Source organism: Nesoenas mayeri, assembly GCF_963082525.1.
Source record: "Nesoenas mayeri genome assembly, chromosome: 3".
Lineage (NCBI taxonomy): Eukaryota > Metazoa > Chordata > Aves > Columbiformes > Columbidae > Nesoenas > Nesoenas mayeri.
Window position 1 is genome coordinate 19,334,590 of NC_137544.1, and position 14,802 is coordinate 19,349,391.

Below are 14,802 nucleotides of genomic sequence, written 5' to 3' on the forward strand. Positions count from 1 at the left end.
TTAGTCAAAATTAACGGGAACTGAGATATTCTATATATCCCAATACGCTCAGTAAGCCTGTTTTCTACAAAGAGGGATGAAGGAATGGGATATAGGGTAGAAAAGAATTCCAGCAACTAAAACTAGAATGTTATTAGTTCAAACACAAGAATAGCACTGAAGGTGTTAAAGTTTTTAGATTCAGAAATGAAGAAAACTTCTAATTGAGTAAAATGGCCCCAATACAATCCAAAATTACACTCTGTCTGGAAAAGCATTTTTTTGTATATCTTCCTTTTCTAATACAGTGTCCTAAGAACTTCAATTATCAGAGTCTTCACTATATCTGACAGACTGTGTTCTCATTCTATTATGAAGACATTCGCCAACTTGTACTGAAAAAAATACTAGGGAATACTAAGAATACTGAGGACTGGAGGAAGGCAAATGTCACTCCAGCCTTCAAAAAGGGCAAGAAGGAGGACCTCGGTAACTATAGACCTGTCAGCCTCACCTCCATCCCTGGGAAACTGATGAAACAACTTATCCTTGGTGGCATCTCAAGGCATATCAAGGGTAAGAGGGTCATTAGGGGCAGTCAACATGGCTTCACCAAGGGGAATTTGTGCTTGACCAACCTCATTGCCTTTTATGAGGACATAACCAGGCAGATAGATGATGGTAAAGCAGTGGATGTGGTCTACCTTGACTTCAGTAAAGCACTTGAAACAGTTTCCCACAGCATCCTTGATGCTAAACTGAGGAAGTGTGGACTGGACGATCGGGTAGTGAAGTGGACTGTGAACTGGCTAAGGAAAGAAGCCAGAGAGTTGTGGTCAATGGGGCAGAGTCCCGCTGGAGGCCTGTATCTAGTAGAGTGCCTCAGGGGTCAGTACTAGGACCAGTACTATTCCATATATTCATCGATGACTTGGATGAGGGAATAGAGTGCACTGTCAGCAAGTTTGCTGATGACACCAAGCTGGGAGGAGTGGCTGACATGCCAGAAGGCTGTGCTGCCATCCAGCGAGACCTGGACAGGCTGGAGAGTTTGGGGGGGAAAATTTAATGAAATATAGTGAGGGCAAGTATAGAGTCTTGCATTTGGGTAGGAACAACTCCAGGTTCCGGTATAAGTTGGGGAATGACCTATTAGAGAGCAGTGTAGGGGAAAGGGACCTGGGGGTCCTGGTGGACAACAGGATGACCATGAGCCAGCACTGTGCCCTTGTGGCCAGGAAGGCCAATGGCATCCTGGGGTGGATTAGAAGGGGGGTGGTTAGTAGGTCAAGAGAGGTTCTCCTTCCCCTCTACTCTGCCCCGGTGAGACCGCATCTGGAATATTGTGTCCAGTTCTGGGCCCCTCAGTTCAAGAAGGACAGGGAACTGCTGGAGAGAGTCCAGTGCAGGGCAACAAAGATGATTAAGGGAGTGGAGTATCTCCCTTATGAGGACAGGCTGAGGGAGTTGGGGCTCTTTAGCTTGGAGGAGACTGAGGGGTGATCTCATTCATGTTTATAAATACATAAAGGGTGAGTGTCATGAGGATGGAGCCAGGCTTTTCTTGGCGACAATCAATTATAAGACAAGGGGCAATGGGTGCAAACTGGAACACAAGAGGTTTCATTTAAATTTGAGAAGAAATTTCTTCACAGTGAAGGTGACAGAGCACTGGAACAGGCTGCCCAGGGGGGTTGTAGAGTCTCCTACTCTGAAGACATTCAAAACCCGCCTGGACACCTTCCTGTGTGACCTCATCTAGGTGTTCCTGCTCCAGTGGCGGGATTGGAGGAGATGATCTTTCGAGGTCTCTTCCAATCCCTAACATTCTGTGATTCTGTGAATAGCTGAATACCACTATCTAACACGTAACTGTTCCTTGGAAGTCTCCTCATGCAGGTCAATTTTGCTTGATTTTCTGATTACAGGTGAACAAACATCTTAGACGTATGATTGCAGAAGTGTTCATATTTCTACTTTGTATACAACACTGCACATTGTTTTCCTGAATGAAAGCAATGAAGCTCAAGTGATGCAACAAACACGGCTAATACACAGGTGGAATTCTTTTGTCAAACAAAGAGACTGGACATCAACAGAAGAAGTGTTCAATGAAAAGAGAACTCGCCTGGTACACAGAGTATTTATAACATTATTCAGTTGCTCAGGAAAAAAATTTAGACTCAGAGGTAAGCCAGTTGAATTTTATCCAATAAACTGATGCTTTTTAGTGTAGAAATGTAACCTCCCCCACAACCTCCCAGATGCTGTTTGTGCTACTTGTGTCTCACATCTACTCCCAAATCAGCCACAAAAATGTTGAAATTGCTCACTGGTTTAGAAATAAAGGAACACCTCCCCATATTTTGAAGGGTGATTTCTAACTTAAAGTGAATATGCATGCCATACCATTGAATCAAAGTTTGTTATATTTGAAAATACATGAAGAGCACAACATTAATCACATGCAAAAGTAACAGTATATGATTTTTTTTTTAAATAGACTCAAAGGGAGTCATTAACTCTACATGTGACACCATTAAAGTGATTAAAATGTCCTCCTCCACTCGCTATGACATTCTTCTCCCCTGTAAATTACATTGGTAGAGCACTTTCACATCAGTTAAGAAAGTGCAGTTAATAATGCTTTCCTGGTCTAGCAGCTTGAAGAAATGATTGCAGTTAGAACAAACATTGTGTATTTTTAGTGGCAAGATACAGGTGTCTTTTTTTAGGTAGGACAACTATCAAAGACATAATTTTCTTATGGCTGCAAACATCTTACAACTCAAAATAACTGAAAAGTCTCTAGTAAGAAATACTGTGCTATTTGTTCAAATGAGGGTAAACAATTTAAAATATGGAATAACAGGAACTAACATAATTGCAGCTTGCACCTTGTATGTGTAACTTTTATTTGCTGCTGTAAAACAAAGCAACACTGTGAAGAGAAGCTCTTGTTTACATTTATTTGCTTTACAGGTAAATGCATATTCCTATACCAGATTAATGAAACTTTTCAGAAACTGAAAGTTAAGATTTTCTGTTTTCAGTTAAAACATATAACCACTTAGCCTCTACACATGTGTAACTCTATTTACAAGTTATCATCTCAGTGAGCAGCACATGGACTTATAGGATTACTTTGCTGGACTGCTCCAGCAGTCTGTAGCTCTTGAAAGCCCCAAAGCTGTAAAACTAGGTCACCTGCGCAGCCTCCCTACCAGTAAACATTTCCAATTTACTGTTAACCATACTACAGCAGAAATTTAAATTGTGAAAGTGCAGATGTTCAATAGACCACCTATCCCTCTTTGGGTGACTGGTATAAATCTCACTAAAATAAACTAGAGACCAAATTCATGTTAAAAAAAATTTTGTTAGCTGAATTTAACAATCCAAGTTCTGTTCCTGGTGTACAACTATTTGTCTTAGAAATGATGCTGCTGGTGGTGGTCTCATCAGAAAAGGTGCACCTTCCAGCTTACAACCTTCTTGATAACATGTTTTCTGACAACTAATTGTACTTAAGAAACTTTTGCAGACTGTTCGCACTGTGATCCCCCAAAAAGGACCGACCTCGGCCTCTTCACATTCAGTGCTATGAGCACTAACTTCACCTTACCCACAGAATTGTCTTTTAACCTGTACAAATAAATGGTTTTTTTACTGGAACTTTTATAAGGGAGGCGAAAAGTTACTACTCAAGGGTGTACACTGGAATCAATCCAATTTAAGATATTTTGTGACTCCGGAGAACAGAGCTGGTATCTACATTTGAAGACATAACCTAGGAAGTACTGTCCATATCAGATGAATAACAATATCAGAATAAAGAATAACAGAAAAGGTAAAACATGTCCATTAACATGGAAAGTCACCATATCATGTACTGAGTTCTAGACAGTGATAATAAAAATATGTTAGCTTAAGTTGGAAGAGCTTCTGAGAAGAGCTACTAGGATGGTAATGAAGACATCCACGACGAGATTACTAGAAGAGTTATTTTTGCCTTTATAAAGAAAATCTGAGAAGTGAAAATGTCACTGCTGTCTACCCATACAAAGTAGCCAGGGAGAGAAAGGAAACACCGAGAAGAGAAAATGACTTAAAAAGCAACACCAGATCAAAACATATAAATTGTTGTAAACAACTTTACCTTTGATTAGAAAAAAGATTTTGAGAGAGGATTCATTAGAATTCCTTGACTAACCACCAAAAGCAATGAAGTTCTGGAATAGCCTTTTAAAGTAGTAGGAATGTATCTGTATTTGTTAAAACAGCCAAACAAGCTACCAGAAGCAATCGTATCGCAGAATGCAAGAGCTCCAGAGTTGTAGCTGCAGACCTGTGGTATGAAGATTTGGGATACTGATGAGCCATTTAGCCTGCTTTCCCCATTCACACAGGATTTAAATAGTAACCAGATACAAACGAAGCACTTGCCCACAGACAGGCTTAGAATACTGCTTTTTCTTTTCTTCCCACAGTAAGAGGGAGTTTGCTCAAGTTCATTAGATAATGTTAACCTAACAAATTTCTTCATGACAGGACTTAACATTTGCTTTTGGTTTTTGCTGCCACTGGCACCTTCCTATAGCATGTGATAGTTCTTGAGACTTTTAGATGGGATCCCAGATTTGCATCTCTAGATTTAGTTGTGACCAGTAACCGTACTGATTAGGTCTTTTGAGACTTAAAGAGTTCAGACATCAGCTCACGTGTAAACACCTAAATAACAGGTCTGCAGCTGAAGTCTACCCTAATTCTATGCATTTCTCTTCTGTACTTTGGACCCCTTTGAAATAGAGACTTTTAAGTGGCTCTCCATTGCTGCAAGAGATTGAACCGGATGACTGAGACTATGTCATTCATTCTCATTTTCATGGGTAGTTCACAGGGATATCAAACAAACGGCTAAGGAAAAGACCTTAAATTTATGGAAACTGTATAGCAATATTCCCAACTTTCACTAATTTTTATCCAGATGTTAATGAAAATATTACCTGTAAGTGGACCTTTGCTTTAAAAGATACATTCACTAAACTTATTTGGTCAGATACTCACTCATAACGAAAGTAAAATTGGTGGTTTGTAACAGAGCACTTATGTGTCATTCTGGCCTACTGTGTATGCAAAGAGCACATATCTTTTACATTAATATCAGATAGCATGTGATTGTAATGTTTTTAAGTCTGAAATACCATTTACCTGTAAGACAATTGCCAATCAGAAATAAATTTTCCACATTAAGTATTTCAGAAAAAAACAGCAATGTTTGCAAGGAAAACAAGCAAACAAAAATAAACCTACAACCACAGGCTAATTCTTATCATAAAAAGAAACAGAGTTCTGCAAACAAAACTGAGAAATAGTTGTACTGCAAACTCAAGAAAAATGAACTGCTAATGATTGGAATCTTCAAAAACTGAAGAACATCCAGACTATTGGCTCAATGGCTGCAATTTTACCAAAAAAAAAACCTTCTAATAAGACAAGTTTTTTAAAAAAATCTGCTATAGGTGAAAAAAACCTGATGGCTGCAGATTGCCTCCTATTTTCTTTGCTTTGATCCTAAAAGCCTTAACAGTGCTCTTCTGAAGCTCGAGAGCACACTCAAAGCTCAAACAGTCTCAGGGGAAGCACTGCAGTGAAGGTCCATGTTGCTCTGCAGCAGGGAATGTTTTGCATGGACACACCTACCAGGCCAAACAGAAAAACATTTCCCATATGTCAAAACTCCTCTTCTGGAAGAGGGAAAGGAAGTGCAGTAGGCTTTTCTTACTTAGACATTGATAAGGACAAGATTTCTTAATAAGATTTTGTTTTCCCCTGCCAAACTCTCAAGTTAAGCAAAACATTGAGACGAATAGAAAAAAAATCTGTCTCCAGGATGAGATCACAATCTGTTTTTTCTCATTTAGTTTCAAAAATTCTCTCTGAATTCCTTTAACAATGCTTGGGAAGACCACCTAGAATTTTCCTAACATGACAAAGAGAGTCTCTTTTGGAGCTTTATATGTAACACAATTAAAAGATTTTAAATACTAAATTCAGACTGTCCTAGCACTTATAATTACTCACTGATTTTCCTCAGTAATTTTTCTTCCATTAAAATAAAAAAAAAGCCTAAAATATATTGGCATTTCAACAGATTAAATAAGTAATAGTAATGAGTTTCATATGGAAACACAATGGTTGAAAGAACAAGGCAAAGTTCACAAGGCTGCTAGATGCAACTATTTGCAGGTCCAAAATATTTCCATTAAGGAAAGGATTTTACCTTAGAGAAAATTAAGCTTTCATTTGGAAGCAATTTATTTTAGGCTTTCTGCACCGAAATAAAAAGCTAAAGCAGCTGAAACTGTAACATAAGCTTTACTTATATTTACAACAACCGGTATGTCTTACCTTTTGTAAAAACACTAAGGCAAAAACACATTAAAAAGATACACAGATAAACAAAAAAGACATTAAAATCTGTTTTGCAATCATTTACCTTACATAAAATTCACAATAACTGATAAATTTCACAATTCTGATAAAATTCACAATAACTTAAAATTACCTTTTTTATTAACTTTTGCATATTAAAAAATGTTTACTACATCATTTAAAACCAAATATTTAAACCCCATTGTCACCGCCACTAAAAGGTACTGTACTTTGGCTAGTACTTTTGCAGGATCATGAATAGACTGATATGTGTATTTTTTTTTAGGTTCTCCTCACATTCAGTAGCTCCTAATTTTCTTGAGAGAAGCATGGCATTTAATGTACATTGAATCACAAAAATTGTTACTTACAATTAGCTGTTTCAAGCCCACAAATGACTGTTCCACAGAGTTGGCGTTTAAAACTTGTCTCTTCACCGCAGCTTGCTCCCCCAAGAAACGAAGCATTAAGTCTTTTACTGCATCTCCCTTGATGTTTGTGGAACAGAAAAAGCAGAATAATAACAGATACTTATAAACATTATTTTAACAAAATAAAATGTTGAATTAAAACTGAGCAACATTTTTTTTACCCATGAGAAATGCCTGTTTTCCAGTATTTTGTGTGAAATGAATACAAATGCATATATACTTACAGCATTTTAATAAAAACTTCTAGATTTACTCCACATTATTTGCCATATTCTTTTTTACAATGCATAGAAACATGCAAGCTTATTTGCTTCTCATAGTATTATCCTTCAAAGATCTTATAAAATACTCCTCAAAGGTCTTAAAAAAACACAGTAAGTTTTACGGGTTTTTATAATGGTTATCGATGTCGAAAGGGGCAATCTACTGACAGAAGATAAAGGTGCATGTGATCAGTTAGCCTTTAGTAACCACAGAAAATACACTTTGAGAGATCACAAAACCAAGTAAACTGCAACCCTTCAACAAGCATTCTTAATTTCAAAAGAATTAACTACAGGAATCAAGAGAAACTGGGTTATCTGAGCTCAGTAATTTGAAGACTTCAGATGAGACATTTGAAACAGATTTCTAAAGTTAGATGAAATTAATTCTATGATTTATGACAGGGAGCAGCTAAAACGAAGAGCATCCAAATCCAGGTTCCATTTCCAGCTTTGCTAGTAATAAACTGTGCCTCAATTTCCCCTTCTCATCTTTGTTCAACTATCAATTTCTGTGCCTCCCTGTCTGTTGGCTAATGTTCTTGTGGTTCTGTGTACTAGAGATTTTCAACATGTAATCAAGAAATTCAAGCTTAACATCAAGCAGCTACTGGAAAACTGTGGCCCATACACTAGCAGATATTGAAAACTGTGCTACTGCTGCCTGCACATTCTTCAGGCCAGTATGGAGTGCAGGACAGGGTCCTCATCTTGTTGGGACTCTCCACATTACTGTATAGAAGAGAAGCCCCTGTGGTGTCAGAAGTCACCACAAGCCAAAAGCTGATAACAGAAATTATTTCTGTAAGACTTTTGCCAGTCTTGCGATTTTATGTGTTTGTCACCTAGAAAAGCAAACATCTGAAATGAAGGAAAAATATCAGCAATGTATTAACAATATACTTATATTTTTATTTTTAAACAGAAAGCAATTTATAACCCACGTTCAGCCAGAGTAAAGATCTGTCTGGTTCATCATCCTGTTGGTGAATAGCAGATGTTTGCAGAAACATTGTCAGAAACAGGATAAGCTCATACTAGTCTTTCCCATCTTAAAGGAGCCAGAACTTTATGATCCACATGTGCCGGGGGACATATTTCCTGCCATTTTAAAACACCCACTGAAAGACATTCGTACTAGGTCAGCTGGGATAGAGTTAATTTCATAGGTGGCTGGTAGAGGACAGGACAGTGGACCCAAACTAGCTGAAGGGATATTCAATACCATATGACGCCATGCTTAGCATAAAACTCGGGGAGTTAGCTGACGGAGGAACACTTGCTGCTGGGGGGAGGCGCACTGTCCAGGATGCTGTTTGTTTTCTCCCAGTTGGGCAGCACGATCCTGTTGTGAGTGCCAAGTGCAGTCCAGGTCACTGGTCTTCCAGGATCAGCAGTGCAGGACCAGTGTTTATGGTCGCTGTCAGGGTGATCACTACTTGGGAGCAGATGGTACACTGGTGTTGCTGTGCTGTGAGCAATGCACTGTCTATCCCTCACTTTGTATATTCTTTTGTTGTTATTATTGATATTGATTCTCTTTTCACTTTTACTGTTCTGTTAAACTGGTTTTATCCCAACCCACAAGTTTTGCCTTTTGTTTCCTGATTCCCTCCCATCCAAGGAAGGGCGAGGGATCAGTAAGAGAGCAGCACGTGGTTCTAGTTGCCAGCTGGGGTTAAACCACAACAACATGCCCCCCATGACATTTGTCTTGCTCAGTTTTTGGTCTGTTTTTCTCAACAAAAGTACACCTGAGGGCAATGAATTCTACAACTTAAAACCAGTTGCATAGACTGCAGAACAGTAACTCCTTTTGTTATGCTTATTACTCAACAGTTCATTTGCCATAAAAAGGCAGCAAATTATAATCCTCTCTTTACATTAATTCTTTTATGAATTTTAGATCACTATTGCTCTTGCAAGTCAAAAGGTCCTCTTCCTTTTAGCTACCACTCACAAGAAAACCTCTGCACTCCTCACCATTCCTCTCCTCTCTCCAATTTGTTTTGATTTCACTATATTTTTTCAGGTCTGTGGTAGCTAGAGTGGCATTCAGTATTTATGAAGTTAAAACAGAAAGTGACTATGCAAAACTGTAAGAACACAAAGGAATGTTTACCAAAATCCCTCTAAAGAGTATAAAAACATTGACTTGAAGAACTGAGGCAGAAAGCAAGCCAGAAGGCCTTTTGCCTAAAAAAAAAGGTGAGCTGCATAAAACACAGTAAATCTTAGCTATGATAAAGATAATTGATATTAAATGTTTGCACTTTCCCCATGGACAGTAATAGGAAATATGTTCGTGTTTTCTTCCTAGTTTCTTGAGGAATGAGACTGCAACTACTGTGGCACTACATGGAAAAATTTTACCTCTAATGCTGTCACCTACCGTATGAATAAACAAGACTTCAATCTTTTGGACAGAGAGTCTGAAGGATTAAGAAAAAACAGTGTGTGCAAAATGACATAAATACAAAAGAATTTTTAATTCCCTCCATCAACACTTTGGAGAAGGAAACATTAGCAATGAATGTAATGAAACAAAGGACACCATGACAGCAGACAGTAACTGATGAAGAAAGGCGTAATGGAAAGAGCATAAAAAGCAGTACCCCAACTTGTTCCCACACTCACACAACACAGGTTCAGACAATTTCTACCATAAATAATCCAAAGTAATTAAAAAAAAAAAAAGTTTATTGAATGACCAGCAAAAAGCAGCATGCAGCTGAATTGAAGAATATGAAGTATTTTTCTTGGTGTGATTTATCCACTTAACTTTTAAAACAACACACTTGTAATAAGAACAAACACTTTCTGAGTGAGCAGGAGAAAAAAAAAAAGGGAATGAGCTCTTCAACACGTCATGCAAAATTTCACTCCTTCCCTGAAGCACACTTAGAGTTCACTTTAAATGCACTTTTCAACTAACTTCCTCGTCAACTGCATGCAGCCTAGTTTAACATCTAGCATTGAAAACATGACTCCCACAACGTTTAAGTTAATATTTCAAGTACTCTACAATTACGGTTTCAGTTAAATACAACATTTGCAGTACTATAAGCATTTAGAACAATGATACCAAACTAGGGGATGTCAGGTCAGTCAAGGCGTGCACTCAGGCCACTGCAAAGCAGTAACTAGAAGGTAACAAAGCTGAACAAATGTAAAGCACTTCAAAACTTGTTCCTGATGACATGTCTGTGTGACTGCTTACAAATTATAATCAACAAAGAAAGAAGCAAGAATTCCCTTTAATTCCATTGATGATGTTACATCAGGTCTTACTGCAGAAATACATCCCATGGACATTGCCATAACGTCTTCTTTTCAAGTACGTACTAACTGGTAGTTCTGCATATATGCACATGCCCGGATTCAGGGAATCATCAGCACAAGATAGCCTTCAATCCTGAAGTGGACTGAGGACGGTGAGAGGGAATGGTTGTAAAAAAGGAGGCCTGCAATAAGGAGGACCTCATCCTTGGGGCCTGCAGAAGGCATCATTTCTGCTGTCCACCCCATCAGCTGTCAGAAGGGCAATACTGCAAACTACTAAATTACTCATCAAGGTCTGAGGGGTTTTTCAGGGAGGGTGGGAAGGACCCTTCCATTTTTTTTGGAAGGAGTGGAGGAGTAGCTTCCTATTAAGTGTTTTCTTTCATACTAATTACTGGGTTCTCTGACAATAAACAAATGTTTTAAGATAAAGCTAACCCAAGAAGTAGCAGCAGCATGGTATATGTCTAAAACTGATATAATTTGTTGTTTATGATGGAAAACTAATATTTGTCAGATAATTCAGCTGCAAATCTGGACCTGATTCACTCCAGAAACTTTTCTGATAGTTCCTGCAGAGTGCTCTCTGCTTATATTTGACTATTGACTGATAAGCTTTGTTATGCTACAATGTATCGAAAACCTCAACACCATCTCTCTAGAAAACAATTCTATTATCGAGAGGAATAGATATGAAAGAGCAGGATAAGTGCATTTCAAGAAAAAAAATTCCATTACTATAGTTAGCCTTGGTTGAGTAGCCAGGACTAAATTGCTTAATGAGAAATACTCAATATATCCCAGTGAAATTTCTCAAATTTCTGAAGATACATTTCATGCCTTCTCACTATTTGGGAACTCTGATAGAAGAGAAAGAAATTTATTTCCACTACTGTGTTTTTCCCTTCATGATCTCATCTGGAGTTTTGCCTTTAATTTTGGGATTATCTCTTCATGGTAGCTTGCTCAAGCGCTCAATCTTTCCTACAGGTTATACCTTTCCACTGCTTAGGGAAGATATAAATGACACAATTTCAGTCAGTGTTAAGAGCACTGTGAACTAAGTACTAAGTAGTAGGGTCAGAAACTAACCGAAAATACTTTAAAAATACAAACAGCTTTGGGTTCTGTGACAATTGTCAGCAATGGTTTCCAATGTACACAACAAATTTCACTACAAATAAATATGATCTGCCAACTTCATGTATGAGTTGACAGCAACATTAAATTTTCTAATAAGGACTGAAGTAATTAAACATACGGTGACCATCAGCAACAATATGAAGCACTGTGATATACAGATTATTAGACAGCTCTTACACAGTAATTCTAAAATATAACCATACACTATGATACAATAGTAGACTCTTACCTGGATATTATCAAATTTTAATCCAGGCATGGTGAGATTCTCTTTATCTATGAACACGGTGCTGTATTGTTGTGTAGCAACTGAAATTAGAACATTTCTGGTTTCCTCACTGGGAAGCCAAGCATCATTTCTTCGATCTAGTTCACTCATATTTAAGGCTGTGGCAAATGGGTCATCACTTCCAGCAAAAACAGCTTGGATTTGTGAGAATGGCTTGGGGGACTGAGTTATCTCTAGAGATGATGGTGGATCACCTGGTTCAGGTCTCCCATTTCCCACAGTGAAAGTAGGGTTAGATGAAACACGAGAACTGTCTCCATGATTAGAAAGAGAGGACATTTGTTCTGGAACTGAAGTGCTTGCGTTGGGGTTACTAACAGAAATAAAATTGGATGTGGTAAATGAATCAAAAAAATCAGAAGCTAATGCATTAGTGTTAACGGTATCGCCAAAGAACTTGCTTAGACTAGGACTTGGTTGAACCACTTGTGGATTAGACTTCACTGGAGTCTCAATTATGCTACTAAAACTGGGAGATTTTACCATCTGAGGCTCAAAACCGTCAGGCAGGAACAACTGTGGCTGGGTATTAACATTGTTTGCTTGGCTGAAGATGGTACACACAGGAATAGGCTCAGCCTCAGGAGATGGTTTGCTAGTACTGGGTGATGATATCTGGTCCTCAGGTTTGCTTTCATCAATATTATTTGGCTTTGTTTCAACAGGAACGCCATTTTCCAACTTTGGTTCCTCCTTCACTGCTTCCTGAATTGATTCTTCCTTTAATGATGCCTGATCATCTGTTCCAATCTCAGAAATGTCTTTGGGTGTTTCTTCATGTTCAGTTTCACTCTCATTACTTAAAAACTCTTCTTTATCTACTTCTGCTTGTGGTTTTTTATTATTTTTAGCTTCCATTTGTTCTACAATCTCTTGGAGACAACCAAGTTCACCTGTGTCATCTTCACTGTTATTTGGAGAATCTGATATAATGACACTTTCCATCATTTGTTCGTTCAGTTTATCTACAAAGTTATTTGAATCTTCTGATACAGTTTCATTCCCTTCAGACTCAAATTCATCTCCACCAAGATCAATGGTTTCCTCATGAAAGAGAATTTCTCCCTGAGTTTTCTGTTGAACTATGTCTCTGCTGTCATCTTCATCTGAGGTGGTTTTTGCATCCTTAGCACTACTTTCATTATTCTCCATGGTAGCTGAAGAGGGAAAAAACCCCACCAAAACAAGTTATTAGTTACATTACTCAGGTTTTGCTCAGCTGTCACACTGAAATTCCTAAGTATCATAAAAATACTGAAATTCTAGCTTTAAAAAATATAGACATTTCACTATTTGATAGCTTTCATCTAATATCTACCCACAGAATAAATTAATCCTGGAAAAGGCTATATCTTCATCCTGTTTATAAATGGCAAGCATATTGGGCTTAAAGAGCAAATACCTCCCATTTTACACAGACAGAAACATATTTCTTTTCTGCTCGCAAAGGCATGATCGGTCCCCATTTAAGAGAAGCAAAGGCGGAGGGAGATCACGACTGACACGAATGCCCGTTCCCAGTGCCGCCTACGGACCCCAGTGGCAGCCGCACAGGCTGCGCGGCGCCAGGGCTGCTCCCGTTCCCGTCGCTCCGCAAGTGCGGCCCCGGGCTCCGGCCCAGCCTCCAGCGCCCCGCGGGATCGCGGCCCTCACCGCCCCGCGGCGAGGGGGGGCGAGGGGCGCGGCCTCCGCCTGAGGCAGCCCGGGAGGGCCCCGCCGCCCTCCCTCCAGGCCGGGGCGCCAAGGTTACCTCAGCACGCACCCGGGCGCGCAGCGGCCGCGCAGCCCGCTCTCCGCTCCGCTCTCCTCACCTCCGCGCCTCGGCGGCAGCTGCTCCGCTCCGCCGCTCCGCCGCTCCGCCACTGCGCCTGCGCCGCCAGCCGGACTGGGCGGGACTGCGCACGCGCGAGGCCACCTCCCGGAAGCGGCGAGCGACGGGCAGCGCCGAGGGCCAGAAAGGCGGCGGGCGTGCTGTGCTGAGGGTCGCCATGGAGGACGATGCGCCGGTGATTTACGGGCTGGAGTTCCAGGTGGGTGCTGGGGGAGACTGAAAGGGGGTTGGCGGGTGTCGGTTTCACCTCTGGGAAGGTGGTGGTTGCAGGGCGAGTGGTGTGCGGTGGGGCAGTGCAGTGCCTGGCGAGCTGCGGGGCCCGCTGGTGGGGGCACCGGTGTCCCCTCACTGTCCTGAGCCGGTACCGGGGACACCTCGGCTTGTGGTGTTTCTGGGCACCTGCCCGTCGCGTTGGGGTTTTGGAAGGTGTCTGAGCATGGGGCAGGAGTTGGTACCTGCTCAAAAGCTTGCTGTTTGCAGGGCAGGTGTGGGGGCCCAGCTTGGCTGGTGGGGGCCTGTGCTGGCACCCACCTGGGCCCCTCGGGAGGAGTCTGTGTCTGGCTCTGGGGTGGTGGGAAAACAGCAGTAGTCTCAAAATGATTATTGGAGTTGTTTCTTCCTTTTGAGAATTTTTTTTTTAAAAAAAAAGGTTTCTGTGGGGAGAGGGCATGAAACTGCTTCTGATAAGTTGCAAATTTTAATTGACTATACCCAACTGTAAAGCTACTTGGTGTTTGGGGGGCCCTTGCTATGGGGTCTGTGTCTGTGTATTTGTCCCATAGCACAAATCTGTCCATTGTATTAGTGTTTATGGCTATAAGGAAATGGGACTGTCTAACTTAGGAACTTATTGATCATCTTCATAGAGGAATGTGAGTCTCACGTTTAATAAAGATTCTGCAAGTTCTGGGAAAATAAGTATCTAGGTAGATGGGGAGGTGAGAGGGACACTGATCCTTACTCAGCTTTTATGTGTTCTCTTTGGCAACAGCTGGCTTGTCGTTGTTGCTATTATAGCAGTAATAGGAGGCGCTGTGTTTCCTTTGCAGCTCACAGAGCAATGTTTTCTTTTTACAGTAGGTATAGTAATACAAATATGTACACGTGTACTGTTTTTTAGGCACCTCTGTTAAAGTGCTAGCAGAAAGT

The 14,802-nt window shown here is 40.3% G+C and overlaps 2 protein-coding genes across 9 annotated transcripts in view; one reads left to right on the forward strand and one right to left on the reverse strand.

The window, feature by feature from the left end:
• TRAPPC12 (trafficking protein particle complex subunit 12) overlaps nt 1–13,674 on the reverse strand; it is a 51,974-nt gene extending 38,300 nt beyond the window's left edge. For 2 of the 5 annotated variants that reach the window (XM_080342713.1, XM_080342717.1), the window contains exons 1-3: nt 13,573–13,674; nt 11,763–12,979; nt 6,786–6,902 (exon numbers count right to left, since the gene is read on the reverse strand). In XM_080342713.1, coding sequence (XP_080198839.1) covers nt 6,786–6,902; nt 11,763–12,974 — 1,329 coding nt within the window. In that variant the 5' untranslated portion in view covers nt 12,975–12,979; nt 13,573–13,674. Of the gene's footprint in view, nt 1–6,785; nt 6,903–11,762; nt 12,980–13,357; nt 13,453–13,572 lie in introns of those variants that run through there. The other 3 variants (XM_080342714.1, XM_080342715.1, XM_080342716.1) reach the window with 3 other exon arrangements.
• Nucleotides 13,675–13,746: 72 nt separating this feature from the next.
• EIPR1 (EARP complex and GARP complex interacting protein 1) overlaps nt 13,747–14,802 on the forward strand; it is a 93,051-nt gene continuing 91,995 nt past the window's right edge. For all 4 annotated transcript variants that reach the window (XM_080341316.1, XM_080341314.1, XM_080341313.1 and 1 more), the window contains exon 1: nt 13,747–13,852. In XM_080341316.1, the coding sequence (XP_080197442.1) occupies nt 13,811–13,852 (42 nt within the window). In that variant the 5' untranslated portion in view covers nt 13,747–13,810. The remainder of the gene's footprint in view (nt 13,853–14,802) is intronic.